This window comes from Mus pahari, chromosome 3 (genome assembly GCF_900095145.1).
Source record: "Mus pahari chromosome 3, PAHARI_EIJ_v1.1, whole genome shotgun sequence".
NCBI lineage: Eukaryota > Metazoa > Chordata > Mammalia > Rodentia > Muridae > Mus > Mus pahari.
The window spans coordinates 135,399,776-135,425,738 of NC_034592.1; the positions used below are offsets into that span (position 1 = coordinate 135,399,776).

Consider the following 25,963-nt stretch of genomic DNA (forward strand, 5'->3'; position numbering starts at 1 on the left):
GGGGCGGCGCCGGCAAGGATGAATAATTGAGGTAGAGGGGAGGAGGAAGAGGAGCGGCGGAGGAAGAGCGGGAGGCGGGAACCGCCCGCGCAGGGTCCTCCCCACTCCGCACCCCACCCGCTCCGCCGCCCGGAAGTCGCTCCCCGCCTCCTGCTCCGCCAACATGGCCGCGAAGTCGGATGGAGCGGCGGCCGTGGCCGGCCCGGGGCCCGAGGGGCCGGCGGGAGCAGATCGGGGCGGGGCGGGAGGGCGCGGGGAGGCTGCGGCGGGGATCGCGGGCCCGGGACCGGTGGAGGCGGGGTGCCCGGGACCACGCTACGAGCTACGGGACTGCTGCTGGGTGCTGTGCGCGCTGCTCGTGTTCTTCTCCGACGGCGCCACCGACCTGTGGCTGGCGGCCTCCTACTACCTGCAGGGTCAAAGCACCTACTTCGGCCTCACCCTGCTCTTCGTGCTGCTGCCCTCGCTGGTCGTGCAGCTGCTCAGCTTCCGCTGGTTCGTCTACGACTACTCGGAGCCCGCGGGGACCCCGGGACCCGCTGTCAGCACCAAGGACAGCGACATAGTCGGAGCCGCCATCAGCACCAAGGACAGTGCTGTCGCCTTCCGGACCAAAGAAGGTAGCGCGGAGCTGGTCCCCCGGCCCGCACCATCCTCAGCCGGCACCTACCGCCGCCGCTGCTGCCGCCTCTGCGTCTGGCTATTGCAGACCCTCGTTCACCTCCTGCAACTCGGCCAGGTCTGGAGGTAGGAAAAGAGCAGGTGAAGGAAGCTTGAGTCTGGGAGTGGGATGCCGCCCCAGATCTGCTCTGGCCTTTCTAGCCCGCCCTGCTCCTGTCCTGACCCTCACCCCGACCCACTCCATTGCCGTTCTCATTTCTTTGCAGTCAGCTCCTCACCTCTGCCAAACTCTGTTGGACCCCAGATCCATAGCTTTGATCTGGCTAGTGGGGCAAGATGAGGTCAGAGATCCTGAATAATGTGTGAGCAAGGAGTAGTGAGGGAGCGAGGGGACAAGTTACTTGGAACAGGACCACAGCGATCGTTCCAGTCCTAAACCTTCCCCCATGTTCGGGTACCAAACCTCGACTTAGGAAACCACTCAGAAGTCCTCCCTACCGCTCACGGGCACTCAGTTTAGAATTGCAGCCCACCACAACGTCCTGGAAAAGGCAGCTAAATGACTATCCCGCCCAAACTCCCTGGTTTTGCAGAGAAAGGGCCTGGGGTGAACCCAGTTCAGCACTGGCTAGCTCCTATTTCCTAAGGCACTCCACAGTGCCTTTCCCATGCCCCAAAAGGGACCAAGGAGATTTGGAATCTTGACTCTGACACTAGATGGCTACTGGCTGCCCCTTAGTCCTCAGACCGGAAAACAACACAACGCTGAGGCTCCATTCAAACTGTTCACTTGCAGGCTTCATCCTTTGCCAGCAAGTAGGGTGCCTGCTGGGCTGAGGTAATTGGAGAGGGGGAATTCTAAACCATGGCTCCTCTCAAGTAAGGATTACTCTAGTTCCTTGGGCTGTACTCTGTAGTGACAAAATGAATTTGCTTACTGTGTGATCTTAGGCACACCTCCTCCTCCCTCCAAGTCTGTCCCCTCACCTGTGAAGTGAGAGGACTCTCTGCTCTTCTCATCTCATTGGCTTACTGTTTTGTTTTGTTTTGTTTTTAACATGTTGGGATGAGCAGGCAAGAGGAGGTCTGTGTGGGGACTGGAACGTATTTTGGGAATGTCAGGGATTACCGCGATTATAACAGAGGTATGAAAGAGCAGGGAAAGCCACTCTTCAGATGCAGAAGGTGGTTATTTACTCTGTTGCACTTAAATGTACTCTGCCTAAGTCAGAAGACTGTTCTGAGCTGAGCATTGGACACTGGACCCCTGGTGTTTGCCCCGGCTGCTCTCTTGCTGTGTGTCACCCTTGTTATTCTGTTGGCTCTCCCTCTGCCTTAGTTTCCTCATCTTCCCCAGCCAAGATGATGTGTATTCCACTTCTCTTGCCCCAAAGTAGGGGGAAGGGGAAAACACTATCTGTGGTCTTATTATTATTAGCTTGACACACAAAAATATTCATGTCTACATCCAGGAACTAATCTGCATTTATCATTCTGTGCCCAAGTGGACAGATGGTGAGTTATTTTTAGATTTTGAAATGGTAACTTCCTATTCTGGGTAGCCAAAGCTTCAGCCCCCTTTCCCTTTAGCCTAAAGTGGGCCAGCTGCCCCACAACTCACAGGCTGCCCTCCTCCCCATTCAGAATCCACATACACGAAGCTAATAGTAATCTTCTTTCTTGAACAGAAATTGAGTTTCCCTCCAATAGGGAGAACTGACATAGATGGGCGGGGGGGGGGGGCAAGGGGGAGTGGCTGGAAATGCTGAAGGCCCACGGAACCGGAACGCCATGGATCTGAATACAAATAACTCTCCCCAATGTCTCCACTGTTCTACACTGGGAAGTGAGAGCTGGGATGAGATGACTTGGAAGGGGGAACAATCAATGAGAGTGGGGGGAGCCTAGTCTGGGGAAGCCATTTGTGTCCCCTGCATAGCATTTTTAAAACTCAGAATCTCTCTGGGAGAAATAAAACAGAACAATCGACTGTAATACTATCAGGCCTGTAAAAATCTTAGATGTTAGAGTTTAGTTTTTTAATTCTTCCTCTCGATCGAATTTCTTTTAAACATTTACTTAGGCACTCGAACCCTAATTTACAAGGCTATTGTAATTATTTTATTAAGCGCTCGGTTTCTACCAAGCCTACTGGTTGCCCTTTTTTTAAACCTTCATTCTCTTCTGAGTCTTCTCTAATAATTCTATCCTGTGCTTAGTATTATAATTTTCACTTGGCAGATGAGGGAAGGGAGGCTGAGAGAGGGGGGCACCCTTGCCCAAGGTCACATAGTGATCAACTGGGAGCTTTGGAACTCAAGATTCTGCATCTTCAAAACCCAAGTTCAATTTATCCACCTTGCAATTCTGCCACGTGTTCTCCAAAGCTTGAAGAATTATGAGTCTGAGATTGTGAGATTGCATGGTGATAGAAAGTCTGGCTGCTGTTTCATAGAGATAAGAATGTGAAGAGAGGGGGAGACAGTCGAACCAAGTGGGTGACGATGAGGAAACTGTACTGTGGGAAAATGCTGGATTTGGGGAGGGTGTACTTTCAGACGACTTACGTTTTCATCTTGGTTTGAGAGTGACCTTGGGCCAGGCTCTGTTAGTTTCTGAGCCTCAGTTTCCCTGTGTGTGAAATGCCATGATTAGATGTGGTGATCCTAAGATGTGATATCATTCTCATGATGTGGTACAGTCCCATGTGACCACCTGCTGCCCAGAACAGTTTCAGGTCATCAAGGTCAATTTGGGGTCCTCCCCCAACACCCTTTCTATGTCTAGGCTGTAGTACTGCGTTCTCTGCCTCCGAATACACCCGCCCTTTGGACAGGTTCTGAAATGAGTTGGTCACCTGCGGAGTATTTTGTTCCATGCATAAGGCTGGGGTCTACAGAGAGCTAGAAAGCAATTACTGCCAGCTTGACTGTTCAGTAAATTCAGACTCTGCAGTCAATTAGGATAGATCTCACAGAAATGGCTATGGGGAATGAAATGTGCCCACCAGGCCACATTAACCAGGCTATAGTTCTGACTCTAGGTCTGCTATCACTGAATACTGTGGACCCTTGTCCCACAAGCTTTGGATTCTTAAACTGCCATGGGCCTAGATAAATAGGAACATTCAGAGGAAGTAGAGAGAAGCCATGCAGTCTGGCATGTTTAGAAATTAAGTGGTGTTGGCACATGTTGGCTTACCACATGAGGTGTTCCAGAAGATATTCTGAGCAGCGAGGCAACCAGAGAAAACTGAGCCCTCTAGGGTGACACCCGAGAGACTGCTGGTTATCCTCTTCCCGATTCCACACCCTAGTTCTAACTTTCACTCATAAAGACAATCTCAACTTTTCAGAATTGTACAGTGCCTTCAAAAGCCAGGAGGGGGTCACATAGACAAGGGTGCAGGGGTGTCAGACAAGGTGGCGGTGTTATGGAATACAAGTGTCCTAGACAAGGTACAGATACCACCTGGTCACTCTAATGATTCCATGAGAAATCATAAGTCCAACATCGCCAGGTCTTGATTTTTTTTTTTTTAAGGGCAATGGGAAATTGGAAAATCAACTACTAAGATGTTTAAAAAAAAAAAATAGTGTCAGTGAGGGCCAATAAAATGACTCTGTGAGTAAAGGTGCCTGCTACCAAGCCTGCCTGACAGCCTGAGTTCACTCTCTAGGACCCACAAGATAGAAAGAGAAACTGACCCTGACAAATTGTTCTCCGGCCTCTACATACCTGTGCAGTGGCACACACACACACATACACAACCAACCACACTCTCACACACAACTTAAAAAGTAGCATCAGCCAAAGGAAACATCGGAGCGGTTCCTTATATCACCTCTAGCAAACACTTCACACAAGATACAAGGTCCTTTAGTCAGAACATCACATGAAAAGAAGGGGCTCATAGACACCGCACACCTGCCATGTGGTGACAAGGGCTGTGTGAGAGGTCCCAGGCATCTTGTATTAAAACCTTCCCTCTGTGGTTAGTGATACCTTCATTCATCAGACAAGGAAGCTAAACTCAGAGAGGTCAAGGAACTTGATTGATGTTACAGGGAGGGGAGGGGAGGGGAGGGGAGGGGAGCTTTGTCTAATCCTCAAACCCAGCCCCATCCCTGACATGCATTTGGTGTATTGGGGATACTAAGAAAATGCCTTGAAGCAGTAACAGACTGAGTCCCTGGGAGAGTAGCAATGAGATCCTCTGGTGGGGCATGAAGCTGGCTGTGGGCTGGACACCAGCCTGTCCTTATCTACCTCCACCCCCAGCCCTCTGAGCCGTTAAGCCACCGAGGGCTGTTAAGCCAATTAAAGTCCCAACTCTGCCTCCTCTGACCCTGTGGGCAGCAAAGCAGTAAGCCATGAATCCTGCTCTCCCTAATCTTGAACTCATGGGCCCCAGCTTTGCCCAGATAAGCATGGCTTCCTAAGCCAATTAGTGTGAGGAGACCTGGCATGGGATTCCTCCCCAGCTGTCAGAGTCTGAGCTCCCTGAGGTGTGGGGGGGGAGGTGGTGGTGAGCTCCTGGGGCCTCCCTCTTACAGCTCACTAAGTCCAGCTGTCCTGTTGCTGCCTGTGTGTGCCAGCGAGTCCCACATGCCAGAGAACTTGTGTCGTGAGTCAGTGCAGCTGAGAGATCAAGCTCTCGGTCCCTTCTGGGGAGCTCCATCTTTGGCGTAAGGTGAAGAGTTTGAACTCTTCATTCAGGGTCTCCATTCAAATCCTGCAACCACTGCTCTATCAAGCCACCCAATGCCTTCCAAAGGAAAGAACCTAACCGCACCTGTCTGCTTCTGGCTTTAATGAGGTAACACATACCAAGGACTTAGTAAGGGCTGCTCCCATCACTTAAGGATTCAAAACCTGGTGGCAGGGCAAGTGGGGTGCCACGGCAGGTAAAGGAGAGTCACATGAAGCCTGATAACCTGAGATCGATCCAAGGGACTCCCATGGTGGAAGGAGAGAACCTGTGAGTTTCACATGTGAGCCGTGGCACACACAAGCCACCCCTACACAGGTGCACACAAAATAATTTAAATGTAATTAAAAACAAAACAAAAACAAAAACTGGTAGCTCTGATTAGCTCTGTGAATAGTAGCCAATGAGTTGGGGGGGGCACAGTGACATGGCACCCACGGGTTTAATCTGCAGTTACTTGTTCTGCAGATATTTATGGAACACCTGCTGTATACCTGGAACTGTTCTAAGTGTCAAGGATAAAGATGTGATTAAGATGGCAGCGTGGACGACAGTGGATCACATGGTAGCAATGCTATGTGAGAAGATGAACTAGGGACGGGGTAGGTGGTTCAGTGGGGGGGGGGGGGAAAGCCGAGTTGCACAGGCATGAGGAGCTAAGCTCTGATCCCTGGTACCCACAGAAAAGACCACATGTGCCTGTAACCCAAGTGCTGGTGGAGGGATGGAGACAGGAGCGTGGCTAATACTCTCACCTGCATTCAGTGAAAGACCACGTCTCAAGGGACTAAGGCAGAAAGTGAAACAACAGGATACCCGGTACCCTTCGGTGACCTCCGTGTGCACATGCACACAGGTACATACACCACACCCACAAAGCTGAAACAGAGCAGGCAGCTAGCGAGTTTGCAGAGTAGATGACCTGGGGAGGGTGGCCTCACTACAGAGGTGGCACGTGAGTGGGGGCTGGGCTAGTAAGTGAGATGCAATACCCTTGCATCTTCCACTTTCTGTGACTTTGGGCAAAGGTCATAACTTAACCTGTGTCTTGGTCACCATAGCAGCAGCATGTGGCTTGGGGTGGCTTGAGCTACACAATATATGTTTCATGTTTGACACCTTGCCTGGAACACAGAAACATCTGATTGTAATTAGCCCTTTCTGTTTTCATATGTATGTGTAACGTCAGTCCCAAATCACAGTCTCTCCAAATGGTGTCTCTCAATCCTCTCTCCATCATTTCAACCTGGGTACCCATTTCTTTTGTGTTGGTTATGAGTCTAGGATTTTTGAATCATCACACTCACATCTGAAACATGTTTACAACCGCTTGGACTTGGTTACAGCCCCTTCACAAATGTTCCTCCCTGTGCTGACTTGGCAGGGTTGTTCCAGTGTGGCCTCTCCACCCTCCTTCGAGGAGACCCTCCCCTGTGTGTTCTGCACTCTGCCCTTCCCTCCCCTGCTGTCAGGGCAGCCACAGTCCACCAGAACCACTCCTAACAGACACAGAGGCGGCACTTAGGCCCTGTCTTCTGATCTATAAAGACCACACAGGCGAGAAACCCTGGGGAGCCAAGGGGAGGGAGGGCTGCAAGGAAATGACTTTGAACCCCAGCAGCTGGGGCAAAGATCCCTGGGGAGAGGAGGAGGTGATTTGAAATCTACTCTGGCCTTTCCATTCGCCACCCTGCCTTTGTGGAAGTGTTCAAATTCTTAAACCTGGAACTGCTATGGCCCTCCTCCACCATGTCCCTCCCACCCCACCCTGCCCACAACCAGAGGCAACTAGGGATCCTGGATCTGATACTCAGGAATCCCAGGGTGCTCCTGGCTCCCCTCCCACCCCAACCCTACATCAGAGCGCTTGGCTTCACTGATGCCCAGGGCCTGCCTCCTCCTCCTCCTCCTCCTCCTCCTCCATTTGTACCCTCTCTCGATCCCCACCAGGGAACCTACACACACCCTTTGTCCTGGCTGGTTTTGTGTCAACTTAACACAAGCTAGAGTCATCAGAGGGGAAGGAGCTTCAACTGAGAAAATGCCTTCATAAGATCCAGCTGTAAGGCATTTTCTTAACAATGATCAATGGAGGAGGGCTCAGCCCATTGTGGGTGGTGCCATCCCTGGGCTGTTGGTCCTGGGTTTTATAAGAAAGAAGGCTGAGCAAGCCATGAGGATGAACAGCCATGGCCTCTGCATCAGCTCTTGCCTTCAGGTCCCTGCCCTGTTTGAGTTCCTGTCCTGACTTCCTTTGGCGATGTGGAACATCGATATAGAAGTGCAAGCTGAATAACCCTTTTCTCCCCAACTTTTTTGGTCATGGGTGTTTCGCTGCAGCAATAGAAACCCTGACTAAGACACCTTTGAAGGCCACACTTCCATGTTGCCTCTTTCTGAAAGCTTTTCCTGAACAAACCCAGGACCACCCTCAGCATCTCACGCCATCTTCTGCTTATTCGACCAGGCAAAAACAATCTTTCTATTTTCCTAAAGTGAAATTTTCTTGGCAGTTTTGTTTATGGAAGAGTTATGCATTCCAGCCACCCCAAAATCGTCTCATTGAGAAGGGGTACAATGAAGAGAGACTTCTACTTGCTAATTAGATTTTAGGTTGATTTATGTTTTGAGACAGGGTCTTACCGATGGCCACTAAGCTGCCTCAGGTGACCTTGAACTTCTAGTTCCCTCAGAGCTAGGATTGCAAGGCATATTACTGCAACCTGATGTATGTGGTGCTGGGTACGGACGAAGTCTAAGGACTCAGGCTGTGGAGGCAAGCAACCGATGGCCCGAGCTCTATCTCTAGCCCACAGTTAACTATTTCTTGCATTGTCTGAAGATTTTACTTCTGATTTTTAGTTCACTAGGACATAATTGATTACATGCATGTGCATTGTAAAACTCAGCTATTTTGATGGGTGCAGTGGCACCCGCCTCTGTAATTCCAGCACTTGAGAGACAGATTCAAGGCCAACCTGGTTTACATAGAGAGTCAGCTAAGGCTACAGAGAGAGACCCTGTCTTGAAAACTGAATATTACTAAAAATTAGAGTTATCACTTATTAAGACTTAGATTACATCATTGCCTCTGTGACAGACAGAACAAGGACCTGAAGAACCAAAACCCTATCCTACCACCCATACAGTTTTCAATGAGCCACTTGGCCCTCTAAACCTTGGTTTCTTCTCATCCTTGAGGAAGGGCTAACAGTCCCTGTGGGTAGGTATATTGGCCATATGTGCAGGCATACTGAATGAATACATAGACCATGTTTTATACATTATCAAGCATTATTCAGCACTTAGCAGTGCTCCACGTTAGCTAGTATTATTGACCCATTTTACAGATGTGAATCTGAGTTACAGAAAGGATTAGGCTCCCAGTTGATAACAAAGCCAGGGCTGAAAATTATGTGGTCAAGACCCCTGAGTCCACCTGTATGGGTGCTAAACCATTTTGCCTTCTGCTAGCTAAGTGTATGCTTTTGGAAAATATTTTAAATTATATGTGTACGTGTGAGAGCAGGGTGTGCATGGGAGTGCAGTTGCCCTCAGAAGCTAGTATAGACATCACTTGCTCCTGGTTTACGTTACAGGCATTTGAGAGCTGTGTGATAGGGGTGCTGGGAACTAGACTCAGATCCTCTGTAAGAGCAGCACATGCTTTTAGCTGCTGAGCCATCTTTCCAGCTTTGAATATAGATATATATTGAGTGTGTGTTTGTGCCTTCATATGTGAGAGCAAAAGGGGATATGTTATGGGCATGTATAGAGGTCAAAGGGTAACCTTGGGTAGTGGGTCCTAGCCTTACACCTTGAGACGGTTTCTTGTTGCTTTGCCTTTGTGTACACTGGGTTAGCTGGTCTACTGGTTACTGGGGGTTCTCCTCTTTCTGCTTCCCCATCTCACCAAAGGCATGGTGGGATTACAGGTACACACACAACTGTACCACACACACACACACACACACACACACACACGCGCGCACACACACACACACACACACACACACTTTAATGCTAGTCTCCACACATGCACAACAAGTGCTTTACTCAATGACCCATCCTCCTACCCTGGTGAAGTGTTTTCTTAGAGACTGATCAATCGGGTATTATTTTGAGAACAAGAAGGAAGAAAACCAGAAAAGCATCTAAAATGTTTTACTTTAATGTAAAATAAAGCACCTGCTGCTACCGTTCCAGCCTCTTCCTCGGCTGTGCCCTGGGCTCATCACTCATTCCTGTCAGCCCATCTGGCTGGTTTCCCCACAGATCACAAGCCTGGGGAGGCCTGGCTGTGCCCTTGTTACCTTTGGTGGCCGTGCACCCAGCCAGCTCTTGGATGGAGAGCCTGCTGGCACGTGTTTTGGCTTCATGGCTGTGGTGTCAGAGCTAGGACAGTGGGAAAGCCTGCGCCTTGGGCACAGCAGTGAGGTTTGCTAAGACTGCAGCCTCTGCCTCCAGCTGCCAGTGGGCTGAGGGTCAACATGAAAACCTGTTGAGTCCAGTTCCCCAGAGGAAAAAGGCATCGCTGACATAGGATGTAGATGTAAAACTCCTTGTGTGAAGTGGGTGCTTAATAATGTTGATGTGAACTGAATAGAACCTTTGAAATGGGAGTTTTGGGTGAGTCATTTCCTCTGTCTGGAAAGTTTGGGTGAGGACTTGAGGGTTTTGGCCTGAGTTTTCCCAGAGCTTGGGAAAGAACACAGAGGAGTGGAGCACTCTGGATCCCAGGCAGGTCAGAATCGCATCACATCAGAGCTGTGCGATCCCGGGCACAGTGGCTTCATCGTCTTTAAGATGCCAGAGAGATGATGATTCTGCTCGAGTTCCTTTAGAGATGTCGGCACAGAATACATCCTTAGAAAGCACTGAGTGTTGCTACCCTTATGGGCTAATCCATCCTATTGCTTAAGGGAAAGGGGAAGGGGATGGAAAGGAGCTCTGGGGGTCCTAATTCTCAGTGACCCTCACCCACTGAGTCCCCCAAAGGAAGATCCTTGTTCTGTGACTCCAATGTAGCACAGCGAGGATATGAAGTTAAAGGGGGATGGGGACCTTTTGCATAAAAGCAAGAAGACCTCACAGCTCTCACAAGGGCACGAACACCCACCAGCAGAGGGTGTAGAGGAGATGGCTAGAGATGCTGTAAGCGAGGACTTGCTTTTGCTTCATTTTAAAGGACACACGAGATGACTGTAACACCCTTATGGTTTGAATTCGCAGCCCTGACTTGGGGTCTTGTAATACCGAGTCCCATGCTGCTAGACTGTCACTTTGCAGGCTGCAGATCGGTGACATTTGGGGAGACCCAGCCCGGGATGTGTTTGTTCCCCATAATTTCATCTCACCTGCTCTCTACTGGTTTTTTTTTTTTTTTTTTTTATGTGTTTGATTTTTTATTTTAGTTCACCTGGTTTTTTTTTTTGTGGTGCTGGGATCAAATCCAGTGCCTCTCCTAAGCCAGGCAAGCCCTCTCCCCGTGAGCTGCATCCCTGGCATCACCTATTTTTTAAAGTGACATTTTAGCTTTTAGCACATTAAATTCCAAACATATACAAGAGCAGATTGACTAGGCTGATGAACCTCACAGTGTATCATTAATGCCGTTGCAGAGTTCAGCGCTGTCTGACTCCGGGTTCAGCAGTGTTCTGGGTCTGCACTGTCTAATGTGGAAGCCCCTAGCCACCAACAGCTATTGAGCCCTTGGAATGGGAGAAGAGGGATGGATGAACACGTTTTTAAGTGAATTTAACTTCTTTAAATTTATGTGTATGTGTATGTGTAGGAGTGTTTTGCCTGTGGGTATATATGTCTACCATGTGCAGGTGTGTATGTGCACATGTGTGCATGTGTATATGGGCCAGAGGACACTCTCCAGGGACATTTCTCAGGTGTCTCCTGCCTCTTGTTTGAAACAGGAATCTCTCATTGGCTTGGAACTTCACCAAGAAAACTAGACTAGCTGGCCAGTGAACTCCCAGGAACCAGCCTGTCTTAGATTCCCAGTTTGCTATCCTCATTGGGGTTGCAGGTATCATCAACCAAGCCTGGTCTCCCCCCCCCCCCCTGCACACACATACCTCCCAGCATACGGGAGTGTTTTGCATGCCTGTATGTTTATGCACCGAGTGTGCCTGGTGCCTGTAGAGGTCAAAAGAGAGCGTTGGATCCTCCGGAACTGGAGTTACAGATGGCTGTGAGCCACCTTATAGGTGCTGGGAACCAAAGCCAGGTCCTCTGGAAGAGCAACAAGCATGCAGTGCATATAAACTCATGAGAGCACAGAAGGGTTTTTCTTTTAATATCTTGAGATATGTTATTAACTAGTTGCCATCATTTCCAACTTGGGACTTCCCTTTTTGCATTAATATCCAAATTTCTGGCTGGACTTGAAGAGGTTAGAAGGGAAAACAAAATGACGCCCCTGTCATTTGAACTGTATCTTCTCCCAGGGTGGGTGATTAGAACTGAAACAGACTGCCTCTTTAGATAGGCTATGCCGCTACAGCTCCCCAGAGGCCCCCCTCCCCAAATGAAATCAGTTCAGTTCTCAGAGAACTAGATTCAGAAACTCCAAATCTACTTCTGGAATTTCTGTAAGACCACAAACAGCCAGATGTGATTCTGTCTGCATTAGTTTCCAGATACCTTCAAACGTCACCAGAAGATTGGAATCAAGGCCCCTCCCCACTGTCTCTTGACATCCTAGCTCCACTATGGGGAAAGGGACAGGATGGGACATGGGGCTTGGGGGAAAGCAAAGGACCTTCAGAACCTTCAGAGCACAGGGCTCTGAGCTTTAGTCTCTCTTGCACATCACTAACCCATAACATAGCTGGCAAAGTTGAGGCCCAGAGAAAGGGAGATGTGAGACGCCTGGTCCCAAACATGGTTACTCCAGAGCAGCTTTCTGTTTTTCTACTGAGCAAGAACATGGATGCTGGCTGGGAGCTGGTGAGAGAGGACAGGATGGGAGAAAGTCACAGGTTTTTAGCTAAGACCTAAAATCAGTGGCCGGAAGTGTTTGGCCTGGTGCCAGCAAAGAAGAGGGGCTGGTGACTCTTCAGGGGCTGTGAAGAAGGGAGACAGCCTGGCTCCCAGCACCACATGAAATGGGAGCCAAACGTGTAAAATCACATTCTTTACTGACATTTAGGATTCTTTTAGCTGCCAACCCCAGGAAGGGCCTATTTTCTCATCCTTGCAGGAGTGCTCAGAATTGAGGTGTAAACCAGCAGGAGGGGGGTGGTGTTGAAACCATTCTTCCTGGGCTATCCTGCAAAACCTACAGGTGGGGTCTGGGTTCCCCCTGCTCAGCTTGATCCACTCGCTGGTAAAATGAGGGACATCTCTGTGTCCTGAGACACATCTCCATTGCTTTCTTAATGTTGAAGTTGGGCCGAGTCCCTCCTCCACTTGTCTGATAACTGTCTCCTTTTTCATAAAAGCCCACCGTTTTCTCTGACTGGCAACTGACCTACCCTTCACACCATCTAGTGAGTTCTCCACAGCTTTGACCTCTAAAACTACTGCCATCTTTAAAGCCTTCCTGGGTCGTGAGATAAAGACCTTTGCTCAAGTTGTTTCCTCTACCAAAATCTCCTCTCCTCTCCCCTTTCCGCCTGCTTAGCTCCTGTACCTACTCCAGACTTCTCAGCAATCAGCACTCCCAGAGACTCTTCCTGACTGCAGAACCCTCCCCACTCCCACCGGTATTCTCTATGCTGTGGCACAAGACCTGGTCTGGACCATCAGTGGAGCCTATGGAACATGGTTTTCTCCCACTTACACAATGATGGAATCAGTGCCCAGGCCTTCATTATTAAAAACAGTGCCTACAAATGGGTTGGATCTCTCTTGCTCACCCTTCCATCTACCATAGTTCTTGGCACATAGTAGGTACTCAGAAGTGTTGGGGAATAAATGTCAAGTGGGGTTAAGATAGTTCAATGACAGAGCACATGCTTAGCATGTACAGGGCCCTGGGCTCAATCCCCAGCACACACACACACAGATACACACACAGATATCCACACACAGATACACACACACATACACATGCGCGAACGCACACACACAGATAGACACACAGAGATACACACATAGATATACACACAGAGACACATACACACAGATATACACACACAGATACACACACACATACACATGCGCGCACGCACGCACACAGATAGACACACAGATATACACACACAGATACACACACACACACACACACATTCACAGAAAAGAAACTGCCCGTTGATCTCACCTAGCCAGACAGATCTTTTCTGGCCCTCTGTTCTTAGGGGCAGCTTCCCTGGGAAAGCCAACTTTGCCAGAAACTACCAAACTCCTTTAGTTAGCAATTCTGACTTTTTGTTTTGTTTTAAAACAAGTCTCACTATGTAGCATAGATTGACTTGGGAGTTATTACATAGCACAGGCTGGTGTTGGATTCACAGGAATCCTTCTGCCTCAGCTTACTTGCTTTGAAGTTTGAGATAGGGTCTCACTCTATATAACCTAGGCTGGCCTCAGACCAGCAATCCTCCTGCTTCAGCTTTCCACGAACAGGCTTACAGGCAAGTATGATCGTGCCTAGTCAGAAAGTACCAGGTTTCTTTCCTGACAAAGCCTGTGAGCAGACAACTTCAAGATGCCTTGCTTACTTCTGGCTGGTACCACATCACCACTTCCTGGTTTCCCAGTTGTGCTGGAAGGTTGGTGGGTTATCGTTATCCGTTATTGGTAAGGCCTGCACACGGCCCATCATCCTACAGAGAGGTGAAGGACTCAGAGGGACTATTGCCTCCCAGCCCCACCCTCAGGCTGCAGGTGTCAGGCAGGGCCCATCTTGGAGACAGGGGTCTTTAGCAGGCCTGCACGCTGCTTTCCGGATGGAGCAGGCAGAGCGGGGGAGCCTCTGGAAGCTGTTGTGGTTTTGGCTCAGAGCCCTGAGGGGGAGTGGGGAGGGGCGAGAACACAGGCTCAGAGACTCGGAGACCGACAGATGGAAGAGCTGAGGATGTGAGAGACACAGACAGACAAGAGAAGAACCCAGAGTCAGGAAGAAGAGAATCAAGCAGGAGAGGATGGCTGGAAAACGGGCAGTCATGCCGAGCCACGAGCTGAGCAGTAGGCCAGCAGATGGACCAGTTAGTGAAGGACTGGAAGCCCCAGGCAGAGAGACCCACAAGGAGAAAAAGAAAAAGAAGCTTGTATCCACAGGCAGACAGGCTGGCCCCAGAGCATAGGTCAGACTGTCAGGTGAATTTACTGTCTGAAGAACAGGATGGTACAGCATAGACGGGTGGGATGGTGCAGGGTCCCAGTAAGAGGCCCACAGACTGACGGACCACAGTAAAGGGGTAGATAGAGACGACCAATGTTCAAGGGGAGACACCACCAACAATGAGGTCATGTTTGCCTGTCTGAATGGAGACGAAAACCAATGACAGAAACTTCACCTCACTGGAGAGAGATGGGGTGAGCTGGGGGCTGAACTCAGAAGTTTCTTAGGAACAGTGACCCCATTAAAGCAAACCCCTTGGGCAATGGAAGATGCTGGTCAGAGGAGTGACCTGATAGGGGAAGAAGGGTGAATTCTGTCCACTTATTGACCCTGCTGCCCACTCATGGAGGTCATAGGGCCCTGAGGGAGCCATGGACCCAGAGCAGGTGAATTCCAACACTAACTGTTGGCTTCTCTGTTTCTCAGGCCCGGCCTTTTTGGCTCCCAGCCCCACCTGTTTATGCTTTTCAGTTCCCCGGCTTCCTCTTCTAGAGCATGCTTCCTCTCTTAGCATGCACAGGACAGTGAGCTGGAGGCTGGCAAGGTGGCTCAGAGAGCAAAGACACTTATGACCAGGCCTGACCACTTGCTTTTGGTCCTTGGGTCTCACATGTGAGAAGGAAAGAGCTGACTCCCACAGGATGTCCCCCAACCTCCACACATCACACACACACATGCCAACACACACACATAAACACCAACCTCCACACATGGAACATACATGTCTACATACACATGCACATACACACACCAACCTCTACACATGGAACACACATGCCTTACATATGCACACACGTACACCAACCTCCACACATGGCACAAACATGCTGACACACACATACACACTCACACACACACTCACACTCACACACATACACCCCACCCCAACTTCCACACATGGCACACACATGCCTACACACACACACACACACACAAACACACACACACACATAATTAACAAGAAATGCAATGATACTTTGTTTGGTTTAGAGACAGGAAATCAGAAATGACACAGCAGGATTTGCATCTACAATCCTAATTCTTGGGAGGATAAAGGAGGAGCAATCTCATGAAGTCAAGGCCATAATGGATTATTTAGCAAATTCCAAGCCAGCCAGAGCTATATAGCAAGACTCTATCTCAAAATAAAAAATAAAAAATAAAAATAATAAATAAATAAGGCTAGGAACCAGAAGTTCAATCCCAATAGACATCTCCATAACTCTGTAAGTGGCTTTTGGTTAAAGGCCCTGACTGCAGTGCCTGCTCATTCTGGCCTTCAGGCCACTAGCATCTGATAATCATGAGGGGTACCAGGGAAGACTTCCTGGAGGAAGAACAACGGAATGAATCAGGAGTGGAGTGCTGGGAGGTGTTCTGGCTCCATGCAGACAGAGACCGAGAAGCCCAGGGTCTGCTAAGACCAGGAAGGACACAGACACACATACAAGACTCATTTATCAGTTTATTCAATATTTATTCCTGCCTTCTACCCAATCAAAAGCAGAGGAGACTCTGGTGACCGTTACAAACAAGGACCCTGCCTCATGGAGGGAGCGCCAGTGACAGAATAGAAAGAAACTGTCTAGGGGCTGGGGATGGACCTCAGCTGGTTGAATGCACGCACAGCATCCACAAAGCCCTGGGATTGATCCCAGGCTTCATAAACAGGATGTCGCTGGCGTCTCACACCTGCCATCCCAGCTCTCGGGAGATGAAGGCTGGAGGACCCGAAGGAAGGCAGAGATGGGATGGACTAGTATGAACCTTGGAGGTGGGAGGTGCCGATGTGGGACAAGTGGCCTCCTCTAAGGATGTGTTAGGAAGCTGATGAGGAGCCAGGCAGAGCAGGATGTGGGGAAGCACGCAGCGAGTGCAGAAGCCCTGAGTCTGGGGCGAGTCTGGCAGGGAACTCCCGCTGCAGCTGGGGTGTGGAGAACAAGCAGACAGTGGTTTGAGATAGAGAGAAGATGAGCAGGCCAGATGGTTGGGAGAAGCTTGGGTTTCCTTCCAAGTGGGATAAGAGGCCTGTGTATGGCTTCCAGAAAGTGAATGACCAGATCAGTAGGGCTTTAAGAATTCCCCACTGATTGCTATGCAGAGAACGGACTGTAGGGGGCAGGAGCGGATGGAAGAGACCCACTGAGAAGGGAAGGCTGATGTGGTTGGTTGTCCTGGCAAGAGATAAAGGGCGCTTGTACCAATTGGTGGCGCCCACCCGAGAGGTGGTTGAGAATGGCGCTGGATGCATTTTGGAGGAAAAACAAGTCTAGTTTCTTTGCCTTGAGGTGGGGTGTCGTGTGTGGGTGTTATCAACCCCACCCACGGTGATATCTGCTTCTTTCAACTTTTCCTGGAGGACGTTTCAAGGGCAGTCGCTTGGTGGCCACAAGGAGCCAGAGGACCCCCCACACACACACACCCAAAATATGTTCTTCTTCTCTCCACCGATGTTATGTGCACATCCATCTACAGTTTGTAAGTTACTGTTAACTCTTTATCATTTGATGCTTACAATGAGGAAGAAAAAAGATTCAGGAAAGCTGAAACTACCCAAGGCCACAAAGCAGGGTCCAGGGCAGGGCTGGGACACACACCCACACCGCCAGTATTCCGCCATCTTGCCTTTGGGATCTTGGGAAATTGAAGCCAGGAAATAAGATTGCATGTCCTAGACAGTGTAGTTTTAAGGCCTCAGTGGCTTAACACCTACCAAGCATGTTAGACTACAGCCACGTCAGACATCAAATGTAAATTATATATAACCAAATAAAAGCCAAATTGCAAACGACTAGCTGACATCATGTTCTGCTTTGCAGGCATTTAATTAAACATTTATTAATTTGGATTCTGCAGGGTTGTTTTTTTTTTTCCCCTGTTTTAAAGCCAATTTTCCCCCACAAGCCTCAGACACTCTCCTAAACCCATGAACATCTCACAGGCCCCTCCCTGGCAGAGAGTAGTTAGTGCTGGCTGGAAGGAACAGCCAATGCTTTGGTCCCATGGCCAAAAGGACAAGAGTGAGGCTGGGCTCAAGACTGCTAGGCCTTTTGTCCCTAAGCTGCAGTGTGGCTTCTGCTACTCTTACACCGCTCAGCTCCGTGGATGGGTAGCAGAAACCTCCTTTCCATCCCTCCCCATCGCGCGGGCCTGGACGGTGTGAGCCCTTTGTCTGCCTAGCGTTAGCTGGAAGCTGGCAGAGGAGAGCTTAGGAGTGGGCGGGGAGGTAGCAGGAGGCCTGCCAGGTGGTGACGGATGCGGGGAGGGGTTGGCACCTCCCTCATCCTAACCTGGGCGGAAACAGATGGTCTTCTAGCTTCAGAGAAACTTCCAGGTTATTGCTCTTCCCCAGCTCCCCAGGACCCTGCACATCGGACCAGCTGGCCTCTCCTTTCTATTCGAAGTCAGATGCACAGGAGTGAGGAGGGCAGGAGAGGTGGAGGCCTAGAATGAAGATCTGTGTTCTGGGGCCCCCAGAAGCCCTGGGACCACCTGCGCCCCCCCCCCCGCCCTCACCATTGGCACTTCCAGGTCTGTTCTCTTCCCCTCTGGTGCACCACTCCCTGAGTTCAACTCTGTCACCGCTAGCCCGGAGGAGCAGCCTTAGCCTCTTCTTGGCTTCCCTCCAAGCCAGGCCTCAGAGGGGGCTCCGGAAGCTCCCAGCTGATTCTATCACCTCCAATTCTGGGATTCAGATTAAAAACTAAATCTATACTCTCTAGTCCAGATTCTTTTTTTTTTTTTTCCCTAGGGAGGGAACCCAGGCAACCCAGGCTCTTGTGCATGCTAAACTTATACTCCACTACTGAGTAGACCCCTAGCTCTGCAGCTTGGAACTGGTTGCGGAATTTGGTGAACTTTCGCAATGTGATGAATTATGAAAATTCTGGTCTTCCTGGGCCCTTGTCTCATTGGAAGCCTCCTGTCTGGGCCCTGCCAAGCAAACCTCAGCCTATTTCCCTGGGAGGGCATGGGCTATTGTGGCCTCTGTACTTTGCATCTACCCATTCTCCTGAATGTCCTCATCTCTTGCTGTCCTTAAGTGTGTGTGTGTGTGTGTGTGTGTGTGTGATTTACTTATCTGCATTTTATCTACATGGGTGCATTGTCTGCAAATACGTTTGTGTACTAGGTGAGTGCACTGCCCACGAAAGACAGCACTCACACCCCTGAAGATGAAGGCACAGACAGTTGTGAGCTGCCATGTGGGTGCTAGGGATCGAACCCAGGTCGGCTGGTAAAGAAGCCAGTGCTTGGAACCAATGAGCTGTCTCTCCAGCTTCCCCCACCTCTAGTGTTTTTATTGTATTTTATTTGACTTTTTTTTTTTTTTCAGACAAAGTCTCTTTTCATAGCCCAAGCTGGCCTTGAACTTGTGGTTCTCCAGACTCAACCCCTCAAGTGTTGGGATTTCAGACAGTATGTACTTTAAGACTGAAATCAAAACCAGGCATGGTGATGCCTAAAGGGAGGGAGGGAGGCAGTAGAGGCGGAAGGATTAGAAATTCAAGACCTGGGCTAAGTAAGGAGTTTGAGGTCAGCCTGGGTTACATGAGAATCTACCTTAAAAACAAAACAAAACAGAAAATTTGCATGGTGTAACATATCTGTAATGCCAGCCTTCAGAAGGCAGAGGCAAGTGGACCGGGAGTTCAAAGACATCCTTAGCTACTTAATTCTAGACCAGCCTGGGCTACCACAGATACTGTCAGGAAAGAGAGAAGAGGAGAGAGGGTGAGGGGAGGGAGAAACTGGTTTTTGCAGGAAAACTTCCCTGACTGCTCTTCTTCCTTGACAAAGTTTCTCCTCTCACTCTCACAGCAGGGTCAGGTATGTAGGGACACAGACCTAACACGGAGGTAGATTGAAGCTCGCCTGCTATATGACTGAATGACACTGGCGGTAGGAAGCCTATGTGTGAGTGAGGGGGGGGGGCGGGAGACTCAGAAAAATGGTGACCTACCACACCTCATCAAAAGAAACCCAGTCCAGTCCTGGGGCCACTCAGCAGCCAAGCGAACAGCTCCTTTCGCTCCTGGGAGCCAGGTGTCATATTGGGGGGGGGGGTGTCAGTAGCATTAATTGGGGCCAAGAGGACCCCAAATTGCATGTCCTTGGCTACATTTGGGGGAACAGAGTTCAGGACTTAGAAGACTAGCTCTGAGAAGTCAGAGCCAGCAAGCCCATCCCTCTCATTATTATCTGGAGGCCCTATAGTGCCATGGCTCCTTCCATGGTTGTCAGCACCAGTTGGTGCTCTGGTTCCAGTGTCCTAGAAATGCCAGCACTTTCCCATCCCTAGTGCCTCCATTTGAAGTTCAGGCAATAGGTCACTGGATCTATGTCGGACACTCTCCATCTGCTTTTGGAGAGTTCCTCTGTGGTATCGACAAAGAGCTAACTTGCCACAGGCACCCAAGGTTTTCAGGGACTGGGGAGAGAAAGGTTCTGTGGTAACAGGGAGGAATTAGACTCAGTTCCTTAAACCGCGTGGACACTGCTCTTTCCCATCCATCCTCTCTGCTACTTCAGAAGGAATGAGGACTCGACAGAGTAAGTTAGAAGTAGAGTTGGGGATTGAACTCAGACCTTAGATCCTCCCCTTCCTGCTCCGAGGTTGATGGAGCCATTAAAGTCAACCAGCTTACAGCTATGTATTTATTCATCTGTGAACACGTGGATTGAGCGCCTACTGTGTGGTAAGAGCCCGGTGTGCTGAACTTAGCAGGTGATTGTAGTCTCTGGCCTGGAGCTCAAAGCTGGGGGAGATGTGTGCCTAGCCAGGAAGTTCAACCTGCGGTGGCAGGGGCTGAAGTAGAAACCGGTAGGAGAGGGGCTAGGCTGAGAGGGGGCTCCTAACTCCCGGCACATGGTCAGTAGAAGCCTGATATTTGAAACATGAGCAAGACTTACACAGGTTTGGGAATGGGGTAGGAACAGGGAGGCGTGTTCCAGGTAAAAGGAACAGCAGAGGTGTAAAGGTGGGGTGTCAACACCAGCTGTGATCCATACAGGAAACCCATGAACAAATCTCTTCAAAGTTTCCAGTAAGAAGCGATGTGGTCTGTTCGTTACTACCTGGAATCGAGTTCTGGTTCCGCTGTGTGACCTTGGGCAAATGCTATGGCCTCTGATTCCCAGTTCCTTCCTTTAAACTGGAGATGAGGCTAGGACTGGGCGAGAAGCTAACAGGGAACTCGGTGCTCAACCATGCCCCGCAGAGCCAATTTTACAGCCACAGTGTAGGTCCTGAAGGTGGGGGACTTACCCCGCGCAGGGCGCAGGCGGGAAGCTGGGGTAGGGTAAACACGAAGCTGAAGCCGGAGGGGCCTAGAGCTGAGTACCACCTCCCCCGCAGGTACCTGCGCGCCCTGTACCTGGGGCTGCAGAGCCGCTGGCGCGGGGAGCGGCTGCGGCGCCACTTCTACTGGCGGATGCTGTTCGAGAGCGCGGACGTGAGCATGCTGCGTCTGCTGGAGACCTTCCTGCGCAGCGCGCCGCAGCTGGTGCTGCAGCTCAGCCTGCTGGTCCACCGCGGCCGAGAGCCGGAACTGCTGACGGGTGAGCTCCACCCACCACCCGCTAGTCTCTGGGGATACCCTGCGTCCCTCTCCTAAGGCAGAGTTGTTTGCCCAGAGTTTAGGGAACTACACCACCCTCACCACCCTCTAGGCTTCTCCATAACCACCCCTTCCGTCTGACTTGTCTCTCCACTCTGACACCATCCCTCAGACACCATGGACTCCCCTCTCTCTTTTCCCTATTACCAAGGCGGACCACATCTTGCCTTTGCCCATCACTCCCTCCAACAAAACTTAGCCCCCCCCCCCCCCCAGAGAGCCCTCTGCCGGCTATGTTCTACAAACTGAGTCCCAGCCTGCATCCTCTGGGGACCCCTTGCTTTATGGACCTGTCCAATCAACATCAGTTTCCAGAGAATCTAGCTACCTATCCCTTCACTGGATGTTCTGGTCTCCTCCCTTGTACCAGATCCCGTTCACGCCCACACTGCCCCTTCTGAAACACTCCAGTCCCAGGCAGTCAGTGTCACAGAAAAGCCACATCACCTATCTCTAACGCAGCTCATGGTCTTCCCACCCACACGCTCCCTAGCCCATCCTCAGCGTCTCAGGCTCCATCACTCCATCCTCCCTCGGGGACGCCTTCTGCCCTCTCTCCAGCTGAAAATTCAGGGTCCCACGTGAGATTCCCACCTTAGTTCTGCCCAGCTTTACTTGCCCCTCCATACCCAGCCTCATATCTTCTAATGGTGTCCTGACCCCTCTATAACCTAATGATCCCTTCTTGACCTCTTCTTCTACTCCCAGAGTCCTGGACCCTCATTTCCCACCCTCCACCAAGACCCCCGAATCCTGTCTGCACCCCGTACTAGAATCCCAGACTCGATGCCCATGAAGCTCAAAAGCACACCAAATCTATTCCCCCTTTATGCTCCCACAACCACGGAAGCATCCAGTCCATTCTCCTACCCCACCCCCATATCCATACCCTTGAAGACCCTCCCCCCAACCAGACCTTCCTCATACCGGATCCACAGACCTGCACACCTGCTCAGAACCCAGGTCCTGACCCAGCACCTCCTCCTCTCCAGACCCCAACCTGGACCCACCCGTAACCCAGCCCACCCCCACCCCTACCCTGTCTCCACAGCTCTCTCCATCTCTGCCTCCCTTGTGTCCCTGGCCTGGACCCTGGCGTCGTACCAGAAGGTGCTGAGAGACTCAAGGGATGACAAGCAGCCTCTGTCCTACAAGGGTGCTGTCGTCCAAGTGCTGTGGCACCTGTTCACCATTGCGGCGCGAACCCTGGCCTTTGCCCTCTTTGCCAGTGTCTACAAGCTCTACTTTGGCATTTTCATCGTCGCCCACTGGTGCATCATGACCTTCTGGGTTATCCAGGGCGAGACAGACTTCTGCATGTCCAAGTGGGAGGAGATCATCTACAATATGGTGGTGGGTATCATCTACATCTTCTGTTGGTTCAATGTCAAGGAGGGCCGCAGCCGCCGACGGGTGACCCTCTACTATGGCATCGTGCTGCTGGAGAACGCAGCGCTCACTGGCTTCTGGTACTCCAGCCGCAACTTCTCCACTGACTTCTACTCGCTCATCCTGGTCTGCGTGGTGGCCTCCAGCTTCGCGTTGGGCATATTCTTCATGTGTGTCTATTACTGTCTCCTGCACCCCAATGGCCCCATGCTGGGTCCCCAGGCACCTGGCTGCATCTTTCCTGAAGCCCCAGGGCCTTGTGGACCTCCAGCTGACGCCATCACAAGTCCGCCAAGGTCTCTGCCGAGGACTACAGGCACTGAGCGGGATGGGGTCGCAGTGGGAGGTGAGCGAGCCGGGACCCCTACACCTCCTGTCTTCCAGGTGCGACCCGGTTTGCCTCCCACGCCAGTGGCCCGCCCCTTGCGGACCGAGGGGCCTGTCATTCGGATTGACTTGCCTCGGAAAAAGTACCCAGCGTGGGATGCTCATTTTATTGACCGCCGGCTCCGGAAGACCATTCTGGCACTGGAGTATTCTTCGCCGGCCACACCCCGGTTGCAGTACCGGAGCATGGGCACCTCCCAAGAGCTGCTGGAGTATGAGACCACAGTATAGACAGTCTGCCTCCCGAAAGGAACGGACTTGGCTGACCCCACGTTGACCACAGTGTTGAGTCTGGATTTTTCAGGGTCACCAGGCTAAGTGGGAGTAGATCTTTGGATCCAGGAATGGTCCCACCATTAGGATCCCTTAGTGGAGAGGGCAACCCTGTGGAGGCCCTAGGCCTCATTTTAAGCCCTGTGGCCCATTCTCTAAGTTCCCCTGGACCAGGGCACAGGGCGTCAACTGGTGCTACCCCTCATGGACGGCCCCGGTCTCTTGGGGATACCATATAATGCTTGGCACGGGGGTCTTAACTCTCCCTGGCCTAGATTCATCCCACATCATCCCTGGTGGGCCTACAAGAGAGAAGGCACTGCCGGGGGCCCAAGCACCCCTCAGGGAGTGTGGGGGAAGTGCTGCCATGTGGTGGGAGGGGATCTCTGAGAGAAAGATGGAGAAGGCTGTGGGGGGTGTGGGATGAGTTGAGGGAATCTCTGGACAGGGTTGGCACAGTTCCTGTAGGAAGGGGAGATGAACAGGAGGAGGATTAGAGCAGAGAGTAGGGGAGGGGACTCAGGGGTCTGACAGCGCAGGTGTTGGCAGGATAGAGAACCCTGAGGAGTGAGGGCTGGCAGCAATATGAAGGGTGGGGTGCCTCTGCTTGGGAGGTGCACTTGGGAGGAGCTCTATTGTGGATGAAGTCTAGACCCCTCAGGTGAGAGGTCACAAGGTGCCATTTGTTTTAGATGTGCGCGTGGGATGCGCCCTCTAGAGGAAGATCTTAAGCACAGCAGATAAAATGTCCGGGGAGATTCTGTCCAGCTCAACTATAGATGAGGCCCTGTAGCCTCACTCTATTGCACTGAGAGAGAACCTGTTGGGGAGACATCTAGATTCTAGAATACCTCTTGATAACATGTCTTATGGAGCTGCTGATCTTTTATAAGGACAAAGGACCTGGAGCCCTAATGCTCTGATGTTGAAGAGTCTAGCTTCTACTGTGGGTGGTGGTGGTGGGGGAAGCATGAGTCACCTGGGATGTTCTAGAATGGGTGCTCTAGTTCTAGATCCCCCTCTACGTCCCCAGCCCTATCTTCTCTAAAAGGAAATTGTCCTCAGGACCCTTGAGACATTTCCGCTGCCAAGCGGTTCTCAGATGGAAAAAAAAAAGTAGCTCTGGGGACGTGACATAAATTTTGGCTTCCTGCCACCCTGCAGTGAAGTTCTCTAGGGCAATATCTGGGAGACTAACTTGTTTTGCCTCAAATCTGCCAAGGCCCCAGACCTATGACCCATTTCCCATGGTCCAGACATCCTAGGTTGCACAAAGGACCACTCATGCTGGCCTGTGTCCCTGGCCTGGGAGAGCCAGTCTTGACTGGGATGCAGGGTGACAAGACTGGGGAGCTAGGAAGCTTTGTGAAATAGGAGATGACGTTCTAGGCAGATCCTAGAGTCCCTCACCACTCTCTTATGCCAAGTGAGGTGAGCTCACTGAAAGGGGATGGCCTGGGACTTCAGGGACAAGTGCAGACAGAGCTGGAAGTGTGGCGGGCCATGAGAATTCTAGACTATGCAAATAAGAAGTATTTAGCCCTCCCTGGCTCAGCTTTTCTTGAAGTTACAGATAGAAAACTGAGGCTCAGAGTGGCAGCTACTCTCACAAGGTCACATCCGTGCTGGTGTGGCAATGGTTGACTTGCTGAGGTTGCAGGGAGGGTTCCACACTTACAGTGGGGCTAAGAGGGCTCACACGAGCACACATCATGCCCACGATATGTGCCATTGTGCCATCATACCACTGCGGGCAGCTACATCTATTTACCAGTGCAGAATGCTTTTTTTTTTCCCTCCTGCCTCCCAGAATCCTTGAGAGGCTTCCAGAGTGTCAGGGAGCTCTATCCCGACCCAGGTCTGCTCTGAGGGAGTCATCCACTCTCTTTCCCCTCTACCCAGGGCTAGCTTTGGAGACAAACTCCATGGCCAGCTACAGCTATACACACGTCACAATCTGTCAGACAGGGCATTTGCACATGGACTCCAAACCCGAGCCGCTTCTTTCTGCAGGGCTCATGGTGCCAGGAACTGCCATCCCATCAATTCCCTGACACGCTTCCTCTGCATGTGACACCCTAGCAAGAACTACACACCTATCCACACATCAATAAGGTAACATCTGGGCTGCCCTTGACAAGTTATTTCATACCACCAACCCCTGTGGATGCCCCATTCTCCAGCAGCCTAGAAGGAAAGGTCCCTCGTCCCCTGGCTGGTTGCTGCAGGAGGCCAGGGCAGGCAAGGAACCAGGATGAGCAGAGCTAGGTGTATGGCTTGAGGTTGCTGGGAAGCCATGGCCACGTTTTTTTCATTCTAATCTCACAGAGCTTTTCCCAGGACTGCCTGCAAGAGAATGCTGGGCACCAGGGAAGGTCATGGTCAGAGGCCCTCACCCTTCTCATTATCTGGACAGAGCTCATCTACCCCTAGTATTACCCCCCACCCCACATCCAAGCTCAGGACCCCATTCCTCCTGGCTTGGGGCCTCTCGTTATGGCCTGTGTTTTTGCTTCATTAGGGCAGAAGAATCCAAGTTGGGGAAAGCCCCATCTTCTTGGAGCTGTTTTTTGGTTCCTTTCTCTGACACAATCTACCTCAGCTGGTCTCTTTTCCCTGTCACAAGTGGACCCCTGGGATCCGCCACTCCCGCCGTTCCCA

At 51.0% G+C, this 25,963-nt stretch overlaps 1 protein-coding gene across 1 annotated transcript; it reads left to right on the top strand.

The window, feature by feature from the left end:
- On the top strand, nt 1-24,060 carry Xkr7 (XK related 7). The gene is made up of 3 exons (XM_021194189.1): nt 1-747; nt 20,992-21,194; nt 22,305-24,060. Exons 1-3 carry the CDS (start codon nt 164-166, stop codon nt 23,258-23,260), a joined length of 1,743 nt encoding a protein of 580 aa, XP_021049848.1. The 5' UTR covers nt 1-163; the 3' UTR covers nt 23,261-24,060.
- The last annotated feature ends 1,903 nt before the right edge of the window (nt 24,061-25,963 follow it).